At 40.8% G+C, this 22,682-nt stretch overlaps 1 protein-coding gene across 6 annotated transcripts in view; it reads left to right on the forward strand.

Annotated features, from left to right (window-relative positions):
* smoc1 (SPARC related modular calcium binding 1) overlaps positions 1 to 22,682 on the forward strand; it is a 67,457-nt gene that overhangs the window by 4,790 nt on the left and 39,985 nt on the right. For all 6 annotated transcript variants that reach the window (XM_030117413.1, XM_030117411.1, XM_030117412.1 and 3 more), the window contains exon 2: positions 22,482 to 22,647. In XM_030117413.1, the coding sequence (XP_029973273.1) occupies positions 22,482 to 22,647 (166 nt within the window). The remainder of the gene's footprint in view (positions 1 to 22,481; positions 22,648 to 22,682) is intronic.

A 22,682-nucleotide genomic window follows, 5' to 3' on the forward strand; every position in this document is an offset into this window, starting at 1 on the left:
GAGAAGCACAAGGAGAAAACACACCTGCAAATCTGAAAACATGCAACTCAACCCAGAAACCTTGAACCTGTGACTCTCTCACTGTGAGATCAAACCACTGCAGCACTGTGTCGTCCAGTCCCAACTACAATATATCAAATTTACATTCCTGACTGGATGTGCACGAACTTCTCAGTTTCTGGCATGAATCACTGGATCCTACATTTCCCATGATGCAACTGACAGCATCATTTTGTTTGGATCAAACTTCCGAGCCCAGGGGTGTCAAACTTAAGGCCCGGGGGTCAAAGCCAGCCCGCAAGAGGCGCCAAACCACCAAGCAAACTGTAAAAATCTCAAGGAGAAAGTACAATAAAGGCACATTGAGCAAATGTGAAGCAAAAGTAAAACAGCTGAAATACCCAGTCATGACAGTTCTTGATTGCAGCTCTCAAATTTCACAAATGCAACATAAATGGCATTTTTTACAGTGCATTTAGCAAACATACACATGTTTATAAGCTGTGTTATCTTTACTCACAAGGCTGAGATGGCTGCAGAAAAACTTGATATGGAGGAAATTTTGCAAAAAATGTCTCTCTTAGTGATAAACGCTGAAGTGAAAGTGTAAAAAACAGCTGATTCACTCAGACAGAACTTAATGCAGTACTAGTTAAATCAATGAGAAAACTTCCTGTTTTTGCCCCAAAACTGAAATTCCTTCCGAAGAAGAGGCTTTAAACCGAATTTGTCATATTTTGTATGAAATTCATCTAACTGTTGTATCGAGCACTTTCTTACTTTTACTCCAATAAAGAACTTGAATAAGTACTTTTTGCAAACAGATTTTACTAATATCGTCTGCATCTCTGCTCAAGTAAAGAATGTGTTTTCTCTTGGAAACTAATAGCTTTTTAATAGGGAGATGAGAAAAACATTTAAATATTTGTCAGTGTGTCTTGTCGAAAACGTTTCCAAGAGGCGACCTGGAGGTAGATCGGTATTACGCACACGTCTCTGTGTTTTTGATTCATTGCTTCATTTAAACTCCCGTGAGTTGTTGTCCCTCGATCATCAACGATCTGGCCGTACGGCAGAAAGATGATGAATTTGAAGGAATTCTAAACATTCCCGCAATGCGCTGGCGTCGCGTCTGTCAGTACTTTGGATGGATGCAGTGAAAACAGACGATTTCTGAATTAAACAAAATCATCTGGCTGGCTTCAATATCATTTTTTAAATTGCAAATTGGAGGAATAAAAAAAGGGATAATATATTCGTGGTCACTGACAATCAAGAAAAAAAGCAACCCTTTTGCAATAAAAGTAAATGCACAAGTAGGAATAAGATGATTTTATCTATTTTCTGTCGCTTTTCATCACCTGTAATGAAGGCGTGCTGTTTAAATTGATCCTGAGGGAACGGCAGTCAAATATTAGCTAAGTGAACCTCATAAATAATAAATACGAGCATTAGAGAGACGTTACAGGTGGTTGAGGACGCTTCAGAAGAGGAGCTGTGATCACAGATGTGAAGTACACATTTCCCCGTTTAGTCTTTATGGGAAAGAAAATAAAAACCCTTCTTGGCAGAGTAGTAAGGTCATAGTTTGGCATCACTGTTTTCTGTGAGAAGCCATGAAGTCCAAACCTTTTAGATCAACTGTGTCCCGACTCGCGGCTCCGCAGCGGTTTCTGATTAAAGGAAAAATCCCTGAAAACTCAGACTGCTGATGAAGTTTGTGGGTTTTTATTGTTGTGCAGTGACGTGATTTCCCAAACCTATACAACAACATGCATATTAATGGATTTATCAGAACTAATGAGTGTGACAGAAACCACAAATTCAGAAAGACTCACCCTGACTTTTAGCTCCAATTAAAACTGTGGTGTCACATTAAAAAAAAAAAAAAAAGACACAATGATCAGCCATAACATCAGGATCACTTTGGGGAGAAGTGAAGAACCCAGATTTATCGTTTATCTCATGGTAATGGGAGAAAACGCAAAAGTGTCAGTTGACAGGCAAATTAGGAGTCAGGAACATCCAACTTGAGACTGGCTGCACAATATATCCCAAATTTATCATTAAAGGTGCATTAAAGAGTTTTACAACCATAAAAATACTTATTTTCCACCATAAATATGTTACACATTTTTAATGACGTGTACAATGTGCCCTGACATATTCATTACAAGTACCTCTAACAGCGCTAAATTGTCACTTGAAAGTCACAGTGCAGGTCCGGCACCAGCATTTTTTTGGGGAGAATTTGAAAGAAATGACGTAATGCACGCGCTGGCTGTTAGGTTTCGTTTTGTCCGCCATTACTCCGCCAGATGCTTAGTGGGCAACAACTGAGCAGGATCTTCCAGAAAGTAAGAAAAGACTGGCTTCTAGCACTGCCACAGCTCCAACACAGACTCCACCAGGTAGAAGACACTTAAATCTTACTTGAGTGCTTCTAAACGAGCGAGGAAGGAGTTCGGTAACACTTTACTTGAAGCCCCCCTGCATAACACATTATAAGTACATTCATAAAGCATTATAATGCCATTATAACATGTGTAGCTGTAGTTATAAACATTCATAGATGATCACAATGCCAGGACCAAACCCTAACCCTAACCCTAACCTTAATCCTATGCTGTATACTGCTGTATAGTGAGTTATAAAGCATTGTGATCATGTATTAGTGTTTATAACTACTTATAATGTGTTATAAAGAGGGGCTTCAAGTAAAGTGTTACCAGGAGTTCTCCTCTTCCGTGCACACGAGCCACAGGGACGTTTTTTTCACTAAGCTGCATTATGCCCAAGGCCTGCAGGGGGCGCTGTTTCACATAAAACGTGCAAACTCCTTAATGCACCTTTAAGATATGCAGCGTACATATATAAAATAAATCAGGAGCTCAAAGCTACAAAAATCAAGAGAAAAAAGAAAAGAAAGTGAAGAAACTGCTGCTTCTGATCGAAACTGAAACTAGCCTGGTGTAAACACGGGGCAAGAGAAAGAGCACTGGGATGAGGAACACATCCATGTTTAACTGTTAAGGTGACTCGATATAACTTCAAATAAAATATCATCCTCAAAGAAATACATAAAAAGGTAAAGGAACCTGGGCTGCAGAAATCAGGCTTTTAGGACTTTTTCCATTCGAACTCAGTAAAACATGAGAAGCTGAGAGAAACGAGAGCCGCACATGAACGGAAGGACGACTGGATCTGGAGAAGGTTCTCATCGACTCCACTCCTGTTTCACTGGACCCTCGCAGATGGTTTCCAGGGCGACTCCGCCAGCGACCAATCAAATTGCTTGCACATGTTGATTCCCGCTGATGACTCTGTGATCAGCAAACGCATTTCATGCTCAATTTCGGGGCTTTCTAATCAGCGTAATGAAAAGCAGTCGGCTCCGAGGAGCACCTCTCATTCCTCCTGCAGATCCTCCAGATAGCTGCGTTCATGTGGCTGTTTACTCTTCTACGGGAGCTTTTCCGTGGCGAGCGCGGAGTTTTCGGACCGCCTGGTGAAAGAAATGTGGCTGTTTGTAATCCCTGGGATTATCAGGCCTGCAGAAACACTTCCTCTCCCCGTCAAACCAGGCCAGCAGATTAGCTCCTGGTCTGTCTCTTATTGAGGTTTGCTTTGATTCGAGCAAGTGTGTGGTCTGAGTTGAAGCATGTGCACTCGCACGTGCACGCGCACGCTTCCTTGCCTTTCGCAGACGTTGCATTGACTTACAGTCATTTATTAAAGCAGAACACAAACTTTAAACCTTAAAATATGTTCCAGGGTTAAACTGAAGAAGTCTGTAAGTGTGTAAAGAGACGCCGGGCACACACAAAAAACATGATTTTATCTTTACTTACATTCATTTCTGAAAGAATTAGTCTTTTTTTTATCTCTTTTTATTTAGAACGCCACCATTCTTCACATACGGTATATCCAGTCATTGTTATTCACGGACATAAAGAAGCATGGTTTTAAAAAGTGCAGCTTTCATTTTTTTATGAGATTTTTCTCCTGTGGGGAACTCGGATTAGCCATCAGACACGTTACATCTTCATTCATGCTACCTGAGGACGACTAAAACTTTAAAGTTCACAAAACCACAAAATTAAACTGTTTCCTTAAATACTGCTACTGCTATTAATTATCATCATACCATGTACTTTTTAATGTTAGTGTTAACATTCAGAGTTAAGTGGTCTGGATAAGTTGAAACTTTTTTCCTTTTTGAGCATTTGAAAACAGAAAGTTGTTAGCTGTTCGTCTGCTTTTTATTTTTATTGGTGTGTGTTGTGTGATTCAGATTCAGCGTTCCAGTGTGCCCTCACATTCAAGTACGTGCTCATGGCATAACTCAATATATCAATCAATAATCGAAGGAAACAAGTACACTTTGCAAACGGAGCAGAGGGAGATTTCTGAACAGCAACACAAAGCCTGATACCACAGATAGCACATAAGATCAGAATTCACACCATCAGAATAAATGAATACATTTCCACGAAAAACCGTGTATCTCACATATTTCCAGTCATGGTTAAGTATTCAAGATAAAAATGGAGTAACTTATTTTTGATCCTATTTGTGTTATTTGAATTAAAACCAACATTGTCAGAAATGAAAGTTAAACTCAGTGTAATGAAGACAAATCGAGACGATCAAACAAGCTGCGGCCATCTGACTTTCATTTCAAAACTTTAAACTTTAAAACATTTTATAAACTGTTGCTAATGGACACAGCCTTCAGCAACAGAATCTTTTCACGTGAAGTCCGACATCAACTCCGAGCGTGCTGGTTCCTGTGAGATTAAACACACCGACATCTGATCTTGGAGGTCAGAGTGCGACTTTCACTCCGGATTGGATTTTAATAAGGCGAAATGTGTTCAAACTCACAGGAAATGAATGATTTTTACCTTCAGTAACAAACACAGACGTTATGTTTTCATGCCTTGGACATTACATTAATACACACACGCACTTCCCAGGACCGGTGGAGCCAGCCGACTGTTCTTTCGCCAGGCCGAAGCATTAGTGACAAACAAGGAATGTTGTTAATCAGATTTAAAGCCATTTCCGCGAAGGAAGGACACGTCTGGCCCCCCTCACTCCTCCTCCTCCTTTTTTTTTTTTAAATCTAAACCTTTGATTTCTTCACACCACTTCAGAGGAACAATAAGGAAGCCACACCGCTTATAAATCATGAGTTTATCTCCTGACCACAGTCAGTCTGACCGCGGCACGCCATGAGAATCCGTGTTGACCACTTAAATCGGATGCGATCAATCTCCTGCACTTCTTAGAGATAATGTGTGAAGACATCTGTATTTTTTTAGTAACAATAGATCAAATGACTGCGTTCAGTCTGAGAGGAATCACATGTGAGCAACACCGACTTCGTAACTGTCTGCAGTTTTTTGTTCTCACACAGAAACTCCACAGTTTTCTCCTCATACCTCTAACACTCCCTCCTTGTCGAGCATGCACAGTCACAGCGTTTCAGAAAAGACGCGTTTGAAGTCGGAGCGCTTTCAAAAATTAGCATTTTCAGTTTTTGCCGAGCACCGCTGTCATGTAAACTTAGAGCCAACAAAAGTTTTCCACTCTTTTGTTCCTGAATAGGACGATGTTCTCGGTACGGCCGATTTAGGATGCTTTCACACCAGAGTAGTCCTCTGACCATCGATCAGTGAGCGCCTGCTCTTCCTCACCACGAGACCGTTTCTAACTCTTTCTTTGTGCGTCTGCTTCGTCCGACTTGCGCCTTTGGATTTGTTTGTTCTGCTATTTAAATGCATTGAGCTCCACATAACGTCCTCTCACTCCAGCTGGTCGATAGTCCGATAGTCTGCTTTGAGACTGGACGATTCGAGGGAGTTTGCCTGAAATATCCAGATCTCAGTTCAGGGGAGCTTTCAAACAGGCACAAATGATGAGGATTTTCCCAGAAAGTCCTGATTTGGTCTAAAATCCGGATTTACAGGGCTGGTGTGTGAACGCTCTTTAAAGCGATATCAACATTAAGACTGACTGAGCTGTGATAAATTATTTACCAAAGCCCATGAAAATTCCCAAAGATCAATTTATCACAAAAATCCTGATTAAAGGGACTTAGGGCAACTTTACAAAATTTACCTCAGTGCTGCTGCGATAGGCGCTGTGGTGGCGCTGCAGCCACCAGCCAAGGCGGCACGGGAGCGCGCACGAACACTTTACAGTGACCGTCTTCACAGCGCTGCACCAGATGGGCCAGTGACATGGGCCATGTCAGCATCCGTTTTCACTCCCAAATGCAGCTGAAGTTCCCACCATGAATCAAACGCATATCCAATATTTATTCGGGTGCCTGCCCGGCTTCGGTCATGTTTTTTTTTTTTTTGACTCACGAGATAATGCTGATAAAGTCCTTTTTTTCTTCGTGGTGGCACTTTTTTGAGGGGCTTTGAGTGGATGCAGGTCGTTTGATGGCTGCTGAAGAATCCATTTGTATCCCAGCAGTGTTTGAGCCCGTGTCCACGGCGGCCATGTTCTTCCTGTTCAAGAGCTGTCGGCAACGCGCGCATACGGCGTCAGTTTAGGTCACATCCCCACGATTGCGCGGGAACTTCGGATGCCGAACTGCAGTCAATTCTGTGGCACACAGCCTGTATAAGGCAACAGACAGATACGCGGATTGGCCTGTTATTTTAGGTTTTTAATGCTTCACAGCCCATTAGCATTGAATAAACTGGAAATGCATGTGTAGTTTTTCACAAATCTTGCCTTAAGTCCCTTTAAGAGCTTTTAATTGACTGAGAGCTGGAAGAATTTCATACCTGGTGGAAACAGGGTGAAAGTCTGAGGCACGAAAATGACCAAAAGCAACAAACACTGTTGGTTAGAAATGGAGAAGCAAAACAAGGTGCAGAAGGAGTAAATCAGGGACAAGAGACAAAACGTTTTGAAGAAATAAATCAAGTCAATATGATAAGGCACGTTTACCTGATACCGAGCAGCACCGACTCTCAGTGCGTTTCAAGAGAATCAGATCTCTCCGTCTGAGTGACGCTTCGATATGAAAGTGAGCGTGTAAACGCAGCTACTGGGCTGGATCGCAGCTCAACGTTTGGAGCTGAATCTCTTCCTCCTGCTATGAAAAGCTCTCACACTTTGCGCCTCCTGCGTGAGGCTCTTCCGGCTCTTTCCCTGGTTCCCACTCCACCATCTGCCACATTTCTGTCTCGAGGGTTTAAGAACTGTTAAATTGCAGGTTTCGTTTTTTTAAGGATGAGACCCAATTAGGAATTTAAGAGGAACTAAGAAGGAGGATACGAAAGGTACATTCCTTTTTATTTTCTGCCCTGTCTTTTTATAACACGGTTAAGTAAAGTGTGTTAAATTAAACAGCGTGAGCAATGGCATTCGGTTTATGGATTTCCTGAAAACTTGATGCTAATTATCGGACAAGAGTGATTACCTCGGCCCGTTAAACGCTCACCACGGTACACGATCAGCCTCAACTCTGGTGGACAGCTTTCATGGGCTTGTTACCTCCGCGGTTCGCTCAGTTTTATCATCCTTCTCTATCTGACTGATCCACTTGTTGGGAAAAATGCCAAAACCACCCGATGATTAATGACGCAGTGACGGCCGTACATGTATGTATTTATGCATGCGTCGGCGTTGTTGCGTTTGTTTGTTGTTGTTGTGCCCAAAGGGCATAATGAGCCCATCACACGTTAGCGTGGAGCTGGCACACAGAGGCTGTAATGGATCCATCTGTGCATGCGGGGGGAAAAAAAAAAAGAAAAGAAAAGAAAAGAGGCTTTTTCTTCGAAGCGCTGATGTCATTCATGTCGAGGTGCGCGTTCCCGTAAGTAGAACCGACAGTTTTTCCAGCGTGCGATATCAGACCGGGATAAGAGTGAAAGTGAGGCTTTGTCGGGATTTGAGCGGACTTCTCCAGATAAAGATTTACAACTACTGGAGGCTTCAGTCAGACTCAGGATCTGGCAAAAGCGCGGAGCCGTACGCTCCGTAATCATGACCACATTGCAGCTCGTGTGTGTGCAGCGCTGCCTCGGGTTCAACAGCGCAGCCAAATGGGCCTAATATGAACAACATCAGGCTTTATGCTGTTAACACTTTCACTGCTGACAGGCTTTGGCATGTGTGTGATGGCTTTGAGGGCTGTTTCAATCAATCCTCTTCTCCCTTTCATGATTTCTGTAAACACTCAAACATTTTTCACGTTCTTGTCTTCGCTTTTGTGTTTGATTGCAGATTATTTTATTTTCTCAATGATCTTCCTTTGAGACAATTTCAGTTTCATCAGCCTGGATGAAAACTGCTGGATCAAGTTTGCTTTATTGATTGATTTTTAATGTAAAGCTGTTAAAAAACCGAGTTTTTCTCTTGTGTGATAAATCTATTTAACTGTAGAAAAGCACAAGTTCTCAAGCGTGAGACTAAACAGAATAGGCCTAAATGAGCCGAAATATTTAAGAGAAATCCTCCCTGGAAAGTAGAGATTAATACTCAATTTAAACAATGATTTTAAGTAAAGATGCAAAACTTCCGTTGCATTTTGGGCGTCTGTTTACATGACAACGACACTCGGAGTCACTGAAAATGCAGCTTTTCTAGAAAGGCTCCTGAGGTACAACTTTCTGAAAACACTCCATCTGCGTTGCCCTGTAGACAGATGGTAGTTTTCATTAACGATTAGTTATAACATTAATAATTGGTTAGAACACTCATGGCATAGCCTTGCAGTTTGTTCTTTTTTTTTCCAGGTATTGTAACATTTGCCGTGTCTTGGTTTTTTTTTCAGATCTGTAGGATTTACCTTTTTAAATAAATGATTATAGAAAGTGAAACGATGGTTGTGCAACTGTGGAATTTTGGCGTTCCTAACAGTGACCGTATCGTAGACTTTGATTCCAGGACGCCGTCTCTCTTCCAGGAAGCCCCTAGAACCCCATCTTCTTCTGGCAGCTCATAAACAAACAGCCCTCAAACCTGACTTTTTTTTTTTTTTTTTTTTTCAAACTCGGTCCTCCACAAAGAAACACAAACTTTCACCAGTTCATTATAAACCGCTGCAGCCACCGCAGATATGCTGACTAACATCATCCGGTGATGAATATGAAGACCACACCAGTGGATCTGCAGGTTTCACCTCCTCACATCACATCCCATGATGCTCCTCCACCAGCGCATTTGTTTTTATTCCTCACATTTGGGTAAAATTGAGTGCGTAAACTCTTGAACCTTGTTTGGACTGAACTTTCAAACTACCACTTTCAAGCTGTGCCGTGCAAACTTTGGGGTTTATTGTTCCAGCCTACTGTAAGAACGATAGTTAAAAGTGTTTATGATGCTTTTTTTCCCGTGCGGATCCGTTTAAGAAGTCGGCACTACCTCTTAATGAAAATGCCAGCTTTAAAAAAGGGCTTAAGGTTCGCTGTGATGAATCATTGGGATTAAGCAGTTTCTAAACCTCCGATCCCGACGGCCATTCAGACTCTTCGGGTCTGATTCTGGGGAAGTTTGTTTGCACTGAACAGAATGCGATGCCGTGGAGCTGGACGCGTTGGAGGAAGTCATCGTTAGTGCAGGGGTGTCAAACACTGTCGTGAGTGGGTCAGACTGGTAATACTACCAGAATAAACTCAGTTTTTCTTTGTTGTGGCACAGAGATAAATGACTAAAGTGTCTTTATTTTCACTAAACTAAATGATTACAGTAAAAAATGACTACAGTTTCAACATCAATCCAGTGTTGAGGAAATCTTCTGGAGCAACGTCTCTTATACACACTCTCTCACACACACCTGATATTACACATTCATGAAAGGAAACATGCTCAGGCTGACAGCGTTCCTCACTCAGCTTCCATGTTCAGTTTCTACACGGTTCCATTTGGTTCCATTGCTGCATTACTTGTCGGCTTTATATAAAGACTTTCACTATTACTATTTGAATTTTAAAAACAGCAGGAGAAAATACAAAGTCTGCACACAGAAGCTTGTGAATGTTTGACGTTGGTGTAACATTTAACCAGTGAGCCGGTTCACCTCTGGGTGAAGTTTGCATGTTTTCTCTGCGTCTTTGAGGAGAAGTTATTGGTTTGTTCACTTGTGATTCCGAAGTCGTCCCTGAACGTGACTGTTTCTGTGTTGTGATGCTTTAGAAGTCTGCTCACTGTGTGTCTGTCTGTTTCAATAAAGCAGATGTGGAGGATGGATCGATGCAGTGTGGTTTTCTCTGGTTCCTCAGTTTCTACAGCGTTGACTTGGTGACCGAATATCTTTCAGAGTGCGGTTAAAGCCTTGAAATCTAAATGTGCCTCACACATAAATTGTGAGTTCTTTGGGTGGATAAGATTTATCTTCAGGTGTGACTGGTGGATAATATGGTAAAATAACAGGTGTAAGTGTGGAAGTATGTGGTTTGGAGGAGATCCTTCTTTTATGGTTGAAGCATTACCGGAGCTGAACTATCATTATCACTTCTGTGGAAAAAAAAAAAAAAAAAAAGAGCAGAAACCATGAATCCCCCTCCGGTATTGTCTCGTTCTGGATAAACTCCACCAAGTTTACTCATCAGAATATGTTTACAGGCCTCCGGGGTGTTTCCGCATGTGCTCAGCGTAAAGCCTTTTATAGCCTTTGTGTGAGCTGCAGCCACTCTGAGCAATGAGCCGGACTCACTGGAGTCGGTGCCGCTTGGCAGAAGGTTGGAGGAACACAAGGTGTGGAGATAAACACAAGTGACTTTTCCACACAGCCGACGCCGACTCTGGCTCTGCCTGGAGGATCATGGTTGACATGAGGATGAAAAACCGCACTGAGGTGGAAACAGACCTCTCAACAAATGATATCAACGAATAAACTACTTAGAGAAGTTTGAATGTGAATTTAAATTGAAACAAGCAAACGGTACATTCGTGGAAAAACAGGAAAACACAACTTAAATGTCAAATAATGTGAGAATTTATAATCAGATGCCAGGGAAATAATTCTTCATTTATCACATTTATTCGAATTCTGTATTATTTAAAAGCTTCCTGCACACACACCAAATATAGAGCAGTAATGTTTTCAAGAAGTCACAGTGCCAAACTTACTCACATTACTCAAAGCACATACTCAAGTTTCTACTTAAGTATAAGTGTGATCATAATTTCTTTCAAATAAAGTTTGATCAGAGCCACAAAACATGTTCAACCTTCAGAATGACAAAATAAATAAATAAATAAAAAAAATAAAAACTCAATAATATTGGATATTTTTTAACCACTTTAACTTCTCTTTAGTCATTTTACCAGTTTTAATTGAGGTATTTTAGGAGTTGAATCTTCCTTATTCTAACCAGATCAGCTGTTTTTTCATCATTAGTGTTTATTTTTGCTGATATGAGCTGATTTGCTTTATTTATTTTTTAACTTATTTAGTTGTTTTTACAATTTTACTTTTTAAAACTTCAGTCAATAAAACATTTTGGAAGATTTTTTAACATATTCAATTTGAGCTATTTTTGTCATTTTTGCTGTTTTATGTTTTTAGCTTAATCAGGTTAATTTTAATTTAATTTATTTGTTGTAATTTTAACTTTTTTTCTCTTTGGGGCATTATAACTATTTTATCTGTTTTAGAGATTAAAGGTTTTTTTTACAGTTTTAACTTTTTTTTTTTTGCCATTTTCTAACCATTTGTTTGTCATCAGTTTTAGCCATATAACCAGTCAGAACTCTCATCATAGAGTTTGGATTTTCGCAGTTTGCTGTGCAACCAAATTAAATCCACAATAAAATAAGAAAAGAGTCACAGAGGTTAAGCTCAATTATGCAAAGTGCTTGTTCTTCATGATTTTGAATTCTCTTGCAAATAAACTGCGAGTAAATGTCACATATCAGGGATTCAAAACCAGCTCAGAAAACTTCAACAAGCCCCACTGAAGCCACAGCTTATAGCTATAATAAAGTTCAAACAGCGATCACAATGTTTGTGTTGTGTTTTACGGCTGTTTTCATTCTTAAAATCTGCTCAGTGAGCGGTAAACCTCACAGCGTTTACTGTAACAGATTTGTTTACGCACTACCTTTGTTTTGTGACGATTCAGACCTGAAAACGAGGAGTTTCTCATCACATCCTCGAGTCTCGCTCCTCCACCACTGCAGGCTGAGCTGGAACTGTAAAAAAAAAAAAAAAAAAAGAGCCACTTTGCTAATGCTGTAATGGTTGCACAATGGGGGTTGCGTTTCACAGATTTTATGAGTGTTGGAGAGTGAGGTCAGAGATCTGTGCCGTTCTGGCGTGGACGCGTGCGAGCTTGTGTATTCGCGGGAGATTTGGCTTGTTAAATGTGAGAATCTCGATGCTCATTGTTTCCCGGTCGAGATATCAGAAGCAAAACATCACGCAAGATGTTTTTTTTTTCGCCCGCAGCTCATCTTGGATTTCACCTCAGATCACACAGCCACAAGCTGAATTTGTGCAATAAAGCTAAAGAAATAAGCACTTATCCTGTTTGGAAATGAGGAGGAGCGCCTCTGAGCGGCTGTGGAAGGGAGACGGCTCCCTCTGGGATGCATTAAAGCCTCCATTCACAGTGTTGTTTGGCTTCTCCGCCACTCTGGAAATGCTTGATATGAAACTTTGAGTCGCGATTCGCAGCGAAGGAGCAGGTTTAACCAATTAGCGACACTCTGGACTACGTGTAATGACTTCTGTGGGACATTAGCCTGTTTAATTTCAGCGTGTTTGTTTGGTTTGGATTAAAGAATCCAGACAGTTTCTGGCTGTTCTTTAGGCTTTCGATACTGCAGCCGCCGACGGCTGTCAAACACGCACTGGCTGAAGTCAAGACTTGGCTTTTCTTCCTTTACCTCGTCTGTACAGTTCAGACCACAAGAAAGAGTCAAAAGGGTGTCGAAAGCTGTGAGACATCAACCCATAAATCTGTACAAATATTGTCATTATAGAGTCAGGAATGTCAGATATTGAACGTTATCTTACAAGATCTCACTCTGGATGATTCTGTAGCCATTAAATGTAAATAAAACTAGTTAAATCTGGTCATTAAAGGATTAAGACAGATTTTTTTTTTCTTTAATGTAATCTGGACTTTCAGATTGCCGGATTACAGATTACAGTAAACTCTCACCAATATTCCGATCACGTCCACTACATTTGTTTTTTTTTTTTTTTTTTTTCCAACAGTCCATCGTCATGTGAAATTGGTTAACAGAACTTGAGATGATTTATTCACAGGTTGACACATTTGGCACTGCGTTTTGCCATATCTGACATTAGTTTGGGATTGTTTTTCGGCTTGTTTTAGACTGATTCCTGTACATTCAGCATCCGTATTGAACATATTCTGAGGAAAACTTTCAGTCAAGCTTTGAACAGATTTTTGGCACATTTAAGAATAGTTATCAGTTTTTTGGTAGATTTTAGACCAGAGTTTTTAATACAGGTTTTCTGGCTTATTTTGCCCCCTGTTTTTGATGAGTTTTACTCAGATTTGTGGATATTTGACTCCAGAGTTTAACTTTATTTCCCCTCAACTTTTACTCTAGTTTCAGACGGCTTGTTATACGAGACCAGTTTTGTGTTGCTTTGATGGTATATTTTATTTTATCTTTGTGCGGTTATTGGTTTGTAAAATGAATGAATTTGATGCCATTTACATTGATTTCTGCATATTTGAATCCAGTATTGTCTTTTGGGGGGTAACTTTAGACTAGTTTTGGACAGATTTTTGGCACTTTTCATAATAATTTTGAACATTTTTTTTTTCTCTTTTGCATTTTTTTATTACCATTTTTCTGACATATTTGAGTCTCCTCTGAGATTGACTTCTATTAGTTTCTAGACTAGATTCGGGCTGGTTTGGGGCTTTTTGGGCCTAGTTTTGGACCGGTATTTGGTCAATCTTAAAATCGGCTCTGAGCTTTATGTGTTTGACACTGACTGATAATGATCGATGTTTCACATCTGTGTCCACTTTAACGCTTTAATTTTGGGGCAAATGTCACCCACGAAACTTTGAGCGACCAGTTTGAGATGTTGACTTGGTTTCCAAATAATCTCAGTTGAATCACAGGGGAAAAAAAGAGTTGATCAAAATGAGTTCACAGAAAACAATGAAGGGAGGAAAATGGTGACAGTAGCAAATATAGTAGAGCTTTTACAAAGAATTGAAGACTCCGGTTAGCAGTATGGGCCGTTAAATGTACGCTAAAGTTGGAGAACAGCCTTTAATGCCTGGTCTTAGAGAAAAATGACAATATTCATACATTTTTCATGGCTGTGCAGTAAATATATAGATATACCTATAGTATGTACATCGGATTAGCTGAAGAATATTAAATATGAAAACACACTGGTCATGATAATTGTTATTTCCTAATTTCTTCTCAGCTTTATGCTCACAAAAACGCAGTAAAATGACTAATGGTGGTTCTCACAGAGAGATCTTCAAGCATATAAACTCTCAAAATGAAAAGTAGCCCTGAACTGATTTCTGATTGTGTCCGGGGTTTTTTTTTCCCCTCCCTTGTCTTTCGACCTTGGATGTCGCCAGGTTAGTTGCTTCCTGCAGTGTTTGCACTAAGCTGAACTGACCGGCTGTTGGCTGTACTCGGTGTACCATCAACATTCACGGAGGAAGTCTAAATAACTGGGAGCTTTCAGGACCACCGGACCGCTTCCACGAGGAGGAGAAAAATACTCAAATTACTCCTCCAATGCAGGAAGGAAACTTCACTTGAAATCTTGAGATTTCAAGTAACAAGTGTCTAAAGCAAAAGAACGCTATAAACACTGACAGACTGCTGTTCTAGTCCATCTACCATTTATCACAGCTGTTGAGGTTTGAGAAAAGTTAAGGTTTCCCGTTTCCAAGGTGACGGAATATGAGTGTTTTCCAAAAGTTACACCTTAGGAGAAAACTGAAAAAGTTGTGTTTTCAGTGACTCGTTTCAGAGCGTCGTGTAGACGAGGCCCGAGCCGAACAGCTTCTCTTTCCACTCTCCAGTCCACATATTGATCAAGCTACACCGCTCTTCTGAACGATGTCTGGAATGACTTGTTTTTCTCTGGTTTTTCTGGACACGTCATGAATCTGGAGCCTGTTGGCTTTCTAGCACTTCGACACCGGCTGGCAAATTATGACTGACTCTCTGAATAGTGACATTATTTCTCTGAACAATGTTTTTTTTACTTCTCTTGTGTACAATTCTATACAAAAGCAGCAGCAGTTGAGTACATTGCACAAATTATAATTTTCCCTGTTTATTACTCCGAAATTGTGTGAAAACTGGAAAATCTGCAAAATGTATCAATGCATATTTTTTAGGCGGTAGTATATTTTTGACCGATTATGCCGACCAGCAGTTTTAAATTGCTGGGTTTTGGGCTTTTTCTGTTCTGAAGTCATGAAATTGTGATTTTTGTTGTTGTTGTTGTTGGTTTGTTTGTGTATTAGTGAACTGATTGGTCTGCAATCTCTTTTAAGAGGCAGTCTGAGTGTCTTTAACTCGTTACATGTATTATTGTCACTCCTGCGTGGTCACTGTCGGCGCCTTGAAAATGAATCAGGAGGCCTTGTTTGAGTCACTTATTCCTACCTTTGAATAGAACTTTTAAAAACGGACTTTATTTGCGGCAGAAGAACTCCCAGCCATAAATTAGGAGAGTCTCTCTATGATGTGCTGGAGTCTCTGGTTTCACCTTTCCAGGAGATGAGTCTGTGGGTGGGAGGCGATGACTAAGAGATGTGGGTAGAAGTGTTTATTTCCACTTACCAGACAATGATTTAGTGCTCTATTATGACGGTGGCGGCGGACGCTGCATCCATTAGGGCTGTGAGTCAGGGACGGGGAGGACAGGTCGGCCAGTGGGCCGAGGCCGGGCGGACACAAGTCACCACTTTGGATCGTCTTTTACCGATTCCAGAGTTAAAAACAGAAACACGCTGCTTTTATTTATATCTCTGAAGTCGAAGACACTATAACCACCTCTGCTGTGAAAGAGATGAGTCACGTCTTTGTGTTAATGATTCTTTTTTTTCCATTTATTTGATATTTTAGGTTCAGTACAACTGAAATAAGAAACATTATGTTCAATTTACATGTTGCAAAGTTTAAATCGGACAAAAAAAATTATACATTTGTATACATTAATATATACTTTAAATCTCTTTTGGATTCATTTGATCTATTCTGCGTCTGTCTACAATTTATGTCTATCCATCTATTATTCATGTTAATTTATCTAAGATTTATTTCTATGTATCCATCTATAATCTATGTCTGTTTATAATCTTTGGCTATCTACAGTCTATGTCTATTGATCTACAATCTATGTCTATAATCTTTGTTTATTTACAATCTATGTCTGTCGATATATTATCTGTCTATCGATCTATATATGTCTGTGAATTTATAATCTATGTCCGTCCATCTATTGAGCTGTCTAATAGCACACTCAGCTCTTTGGCCTCACATGGAGAAAATCCCCGGTTCGAGTCCAATTTGTATCCTCTCTGTGTGTAGTTTCCATGTTCTCTCTGTGCATGTGTGGATTTTTTTTACTGGTTAATTTCTGCTGTTGAAGCATATGTGAGTGAGATCAGTTGGAGTTTTTAAATCGTCTGGATGTGTTCATCCTGTTGTTGCTCCTGCAAGCGATGACCCGGTGACCCGGCGACCCTGAGCTGTGGAAAGATACACTGGACGTTTCACCTGCTGTATTTAACGCTGTAACAACGCTCATAATCCATCACAGTGTGTCCACTCTGGAGGACCAGTCTGCTTTGGAGCATTTGATTTGATAATAAATCGTTTTAGGCCACACACGCACAGGAAGAACATGCAGCCTTCACACTGCCTGGAATCCAGCTGTGGTTGTAAAAAACATATATTTTTTTCGATATATTTAATCAAAATGAATAAAAAAAAGGGAAAACGAACTGACCCTTAAAAAAATCTTTTAGCAAAGTTAATCTGGTTTTATTTATTTTTTTACTTTCTATTAACTGTAAACCTTATATTGTATAAATATCATTATATCTTTGAAGAAATGTGATGCTTTGGGCTTAACAGAGCACCAATTCATCCTCTAACTGTGATCAAATAGGTTACAAACTCCAAAATGAGAGGAAAAAAAACCATGATATAATGTATGTACATGAGTTGGTTGTAGTTGTTTCAGATTTTTTAAAGGACACGCTTCGCTGTGTTTCCTCTCCATCTGCACTTTCTCATATCCGGATTCATTTAGCTGTGAACTATCTGATGAGAGTTTTCTGGAGCTTGGTGCCAAAACCAGAGTCCCATAAAACTGTCTGTTTCTGTACAAACAAGAGCGCTCTTCTCTGTAGGTTTGATCTCAGCTGGTTAAATAATACAGAACTAAAGAAAAAGAAACGCTTCATGAATCACTCATATGAAATGTACAGTATGCTGTTTTTGGCAACTTTTTTCTCTCTTAAACTTATAATTAATCAGCCACTGAAAACACAAGTTTTTGTGAACAGCTCCAAAGGTGGAACTTTTCGACAATTTCTAGAACACCGTTGTCGTGTAAACAGGCAAAAACGGAACTTTCTGGAAACGCTCAGACTCCGTTTCTGTACAAACTGTGGAAAGGCTGCTTCTGTGAATGCACTACATGGTTCGGTGTGGTTTCACTATTAAAAAAAAAAGAAAAGAAAAAAAAACCCATCAACCAATAGCACCCACTAGTGGCCCAACATGGAAATTCCATCTATTTCTGCTGTTTGTGTAAACGTTTTCAAAACATTGCCATGTACAGGTGAACATTTTCTGAAAGGTAAAAGCACAAAGGATCCCTATTCCCTTAAAACTACCAACATTTGTTACCTCCGCCGGGAGGTTATGTAATCATGTCGGTTTGTTGGTTTGTTGGTTTGTTGGTCTGTTAGCAAGATCCCGGAAAAAGTAATGGACGGATTGCAATGAAACTTTGTGGAAAGGTGGGTCTTGGGCTAACTTAGAATCCATTAAATTTTGGTGATGATCCGGATCACTGTCTGGATCCAGGAATTTTTTGAAAGGATTCTTGATCATTGAGAGATAGGGAGTCTTTCACATGGTTGGGCAGGCCCGCCGACGGGGGGCGACAAACGCCTGGTTCACACAGGACAGCCGCTTCCGACGCGGAAGTGGGAAGCGCCGCGCACCGACTGTCAGATCGGCGCCCCCGTTAACCTATCTGACGGGTCATACAGGAGGCGTGGGACAGCGCCGCATACGTAGCGGCTCACGCTGTGGACCACGGCGCTCCGCTCCTCTCTATTTTCTCCGCGAGCCGCGTGCGCCGTGCACCGCCAGTTGTAAAGCTGGACAGAGCAGATCGCACCAGACAGGAAGTCGGGAACGGAAAATACGAGAGAATCCGGTCAATTTTCAAATTAAAATGAAGTAAAATAACATAAATTATGTTGCTTTTCGGTTTTCCTTTTCAGATAAACACACACACACACACACAGGGAGAGAGGGCGACAGAGAGAGGCACCGCACGCTGCAGCGCTCCGCTCCGATCACACCCCCGATCACAATGTTTGATTATATATGGTGTTCTTATGGTTGTTGGTGGCTGATTTGAGCTGTGGCGGAGGTCTGCGCTCTCTGAGTGCCAATTTCTAGTTTGCTTATAAAATCCCTCCAAAGCTGACGTCACATTTGGTTCAGTCTGATTTCTCCCGTTTTGCAATAAAGGCTGTTTGACATTTTTCTCCAAATGAAGTTTTTCTTTAAAACAAGCCAAACAGATGGATTTCTCATTGACAAGTTCACAAAAAAGAAACCATTTTAACAGTGTTTGATGGATGCAGTTTTAAATGAGGCATATTTTCCTGAAATTTAGACCTTAATTGTGATTACTGGCAGAAAAGGCTCGGAATCTGTAAAGTTAAAAACGAAAAACAAAACAAGATGACTCTTATGAGATTTTGTTCTGGCCCGTTATCATTTTCTTCACCATATTTTGGAATTATAACAAGTCTAAAGTCCTGCGTTGCCTCTAGATTTCCCAAAATATGACAAAGTTAATAAAGTTTCAGTTACGAGAGCAACTTCGGAATCTTAATTTGTTTGCAGCGCTGCTCAGAGTTTTTGATTTGTGAACCATTTTGGTGTTTGATAGATTAAAAAATGAGATAAACTTTACACTTGACTCAGCTTTTGCAGACATGAGACAAAGTGAACTGGAAAAATTCACAAGAAAAAAGAAATCAACGACTGATATACAGACTGTGATCAAAGAAAATAAAACTGTCTGGATATAAAAATAAAAACAAAATTTGCTAATTTGTTCAAAAGCCGAAGCTTTATCATTAAAAAAAAAAAAAAAAAATCTTTTTTCACTCTATAGTTGACTGTCTAATATTTTTTGGCATAACTGTATATCTTTCTTGCGTGTCCATTGAATATTACATTAATTCTGATAACATCCTCGCACATGAAAGAAGTTTTATGATTAAATGTAACTTTAGAAGTGAAGAGTAGGTAAGTGATCATTTTAAACATACAAAGAGACATTTCCAGAAAACTAGCATTATTATCGCATATTGTAAATGTGATTTAATTGAAAAATTTCCCAAAATTGTGGCTTTAGTTACATTTTACTGAGGTCATTCAATTCTGGAATTTGGTATTTTAAGTCTCATCTTAATGTCTCTAAAATCTCAGCATCTTTGATCATGATGGAGTGATAAAGGGATTTAACAGCTGCAGCGGTAACATGATTGCGTGCATGTTCTTTGTTTGCATGGGTTTTTTTTTCTATTTTCACCCTGTTGTCCACAATACAAAAACCTGCATGTGCATCTTTAAAAATGAATTTATTTCTACATTTATAACACATAAACTAAGAAGTTCAAATGTTTAACAGTTGTGATAATGTCTTGTTACAAAAAAATATGAAAAATGCTTCAAATATTTAATAGTTTACATTGCTTTTTGATGTCCATAACTTCAGTTATGAGGGAAATAAGCTTCTCTATTGTACTGTATGAGATTCATTTATATGTTGACTGTGAGTGAATGTCTGTGGAAAAAAGAACTACTTCAAGGAGCTAGACAGATTCCCGTGCCCAGGGTCAGTTTGTGCTGATTTGAGTGCTTGATTGCATTGAAATTGTTTTGAGACAAAGTTGGAAAAGAAATGAGTCCAGAAATACCAGAAGTTTTTCCATCAAAAACAGTCCCCACAATGATACCGATACCCGCAGCGGGTATCTGGCCCTAAACTGCACAGAGTGCTTGTACTCATAAAAAAAATGCTGATTCAACCGAACGAGTGTTAACATGACGTCATGCTACATGCTAGGCATGATTTCAGTATGACTCATGAACAATAACATGGAGAAAGCCTCGTCTTCCCAGCAACAAATTAAAGAAAACTTGCAACCAACTTGACATTTACGAGAACAAATCTCCAATGTCCGACTGCAGTGAATGCAGCACGAGACAACGTCAAAGCGGCAAGAGACTATATTGTTGACACATTCCAAAAAAAATCAAATAGATATTTCTGCCGTATGTTTGATCTCACTTGTTTTGTCTGAGAAGGACAGTCAAAGAGCGAGAAAAGCCCGGCGCTAAATATTCACGATACTGTCATTTTTATGTCACACAGAGAACAAGCTGCGGCACATTGAGAATATTTAATATATCGCCCAGTCCTGCTTTATGGCATTTAATAAATAATTGCATCTGTAATCAGTGTCAGCAAGATTAGTATCATAGAGAACCAGTGCTCGTCTCTATAAAGTGTTATCGGCGCCTCCCCAGTGAACAAGAAATAAGATACCCCTCCTCTGAAGTTTAACAACCGCTCTAAAAGAAACAACCTGTTCCTGCGATGGCTCCTCGTACTCGGGGAAAGTTCCTGCGCCAGACTGGTGACGTGTGAAAGATTCATGTTGCGTTTCGCCCACTGTCAGCTGGCTCCGGTCCTTCCATTCACTCCATGACGGATGGATGGAGAACGGCGAGAAAGAGCTCAGACGGGATGAATGCGGGGGCTTTGGTGGCAGACTGCCTCCTCTCTGATATTAGTAACGCTAACGCAAAGGCACCGAGGAGAAAACTCCTATCAGCGCGCTAATCTGCCGGGAGCGTGTTTGATTAAGAGTGTTTGTGTACACGCTCCCTCTTCCTGACGTCAGCTCTTTGGCGTCGTCACGGCCTGCTTTCTGTTCGCGTCCGTCTGATTGTGCTTCATGTGTTTGCAGAAAATCTGTCTCCGGGCAACATGTGTGGTGTTTTTCAAAATACAGTTTGTTGTTGTTGTATTGGCATTAAGCATCGGGGTCAGGAGGGAAACACGAGGTGCGTTTTCGGAAACGTTAGCTCTCAGTTTCCTCCTCCTCCTTCCTTTATACCTTTAATGGGATCTCCTGTGTTGCTTTAGAGGCCTTGGGTGAAAAAACATTTTCTCCTGCAGCGTTTTTCCAACAAATCTCAGTTTATTTCTGTTTTATAAGCACATTCGGACGGACGCGAAATGTTTAACTACCCCATGTGAGATATAACAAGTGAAACGCTCTCGGATAGTCGGAGCCGTTTCCACGGCGGCTGGCTCAGGTAAGTTCTGGTGCTGCTCAGTGCACACCTACTCCCTCTCCCTACTAACCCACAACTCCATCATCCTGGCAACGCCTGCTCTCCCCTCAAATCCTTCAGAGCTTAAATATATTTGAGGCGGCTGCAAAGCCAAGAACCATTACTGCTGTCAGAGAGACGGCCGCTTTCCAGCAGCGGAGCAGAGGGGACTCGCTAATACATCATGAGTTCAGATCTGGACCGACGGGAGGGAGGAAAGATTCCCGTTGCTCCGGAGTTTGGTTACACTGAAGCTCAATCAAGGTTCAGTCTGTTCTGAGCCAAACATCAATTAACATGTAGGTCCAGCGAGGAAGTCGCCTAAACAAAGAGAGGCAGCAGCAGAGCAGTGTTTAAAAAGCACAAAGATGTTTTCAGCAAAACAGGCATGCGACCCTTGAGTCCAATTTGTACATTAGTTTGGCCTCGTCTCAAATCCAGCTGAATGCAGCCTTTGTTCGAATGCAAGGAGCAAGGGAAAGGACAAAAAGAAAGAACAAGGCGATTCATCAAGGAGCACGGAACAGAAAACTCTTACAAGGAAACCTGGTTAGAAATGTCTGCAGGTCTAAACACACTGTACTATTATGCGACGATAACACAGCGTTCTGAGTTAGCTCTGCAGCTAGCATGAGTTCTCAGACCTGAATTATGTCCAGCAAAAAAGATTCAGATCTTAATCAGAAGCATCTCAGTGTAACAAGTGAAGCAACGAAAGTTTCCACTTCAAGTTCAACCTCATTGTCATATCAGATTAGATTTATAACCCTTCCACCTTGAATAAAATAGAAATGTAACCATTTATGTTAACGTACAGCCGATGCCCGAAGCGAGCCTCGGTCCTCATCAGGTGCGTGTTGTCGTTGCAGTGGCTGATTGGAGACCGAGACAGTCACTGCGGGGTGATCTGCTCGCGGACGCAGGGGAAGCCGGTGTGCGGCTCGGACGGGCGGAGCTACGAGACCGGCTGCGAGCTGCAGAGGGCGCGCTGCAAAGACAAGACACTCGCACTGGCACACCGGGGCCGGTGTCGAGGTGAGAACCGGCGCTCAAACGGTCTCTTTCAGGGT

The sequence above is a fragment of the Salarias fasciatus genome, chromosome 19 (genome assembly GCF_902148845.1).
Source record: "Salarias fasciatus chromosome 19, fSalaFa1.1, whole genome shotgun sequence".
Taxonomy (NCBI): Eukaryota; Metazoa; Chordata; class Actinopteri; order Blenniiformes; family Blenniidae; genus Salarias; species Salarias fasciatus.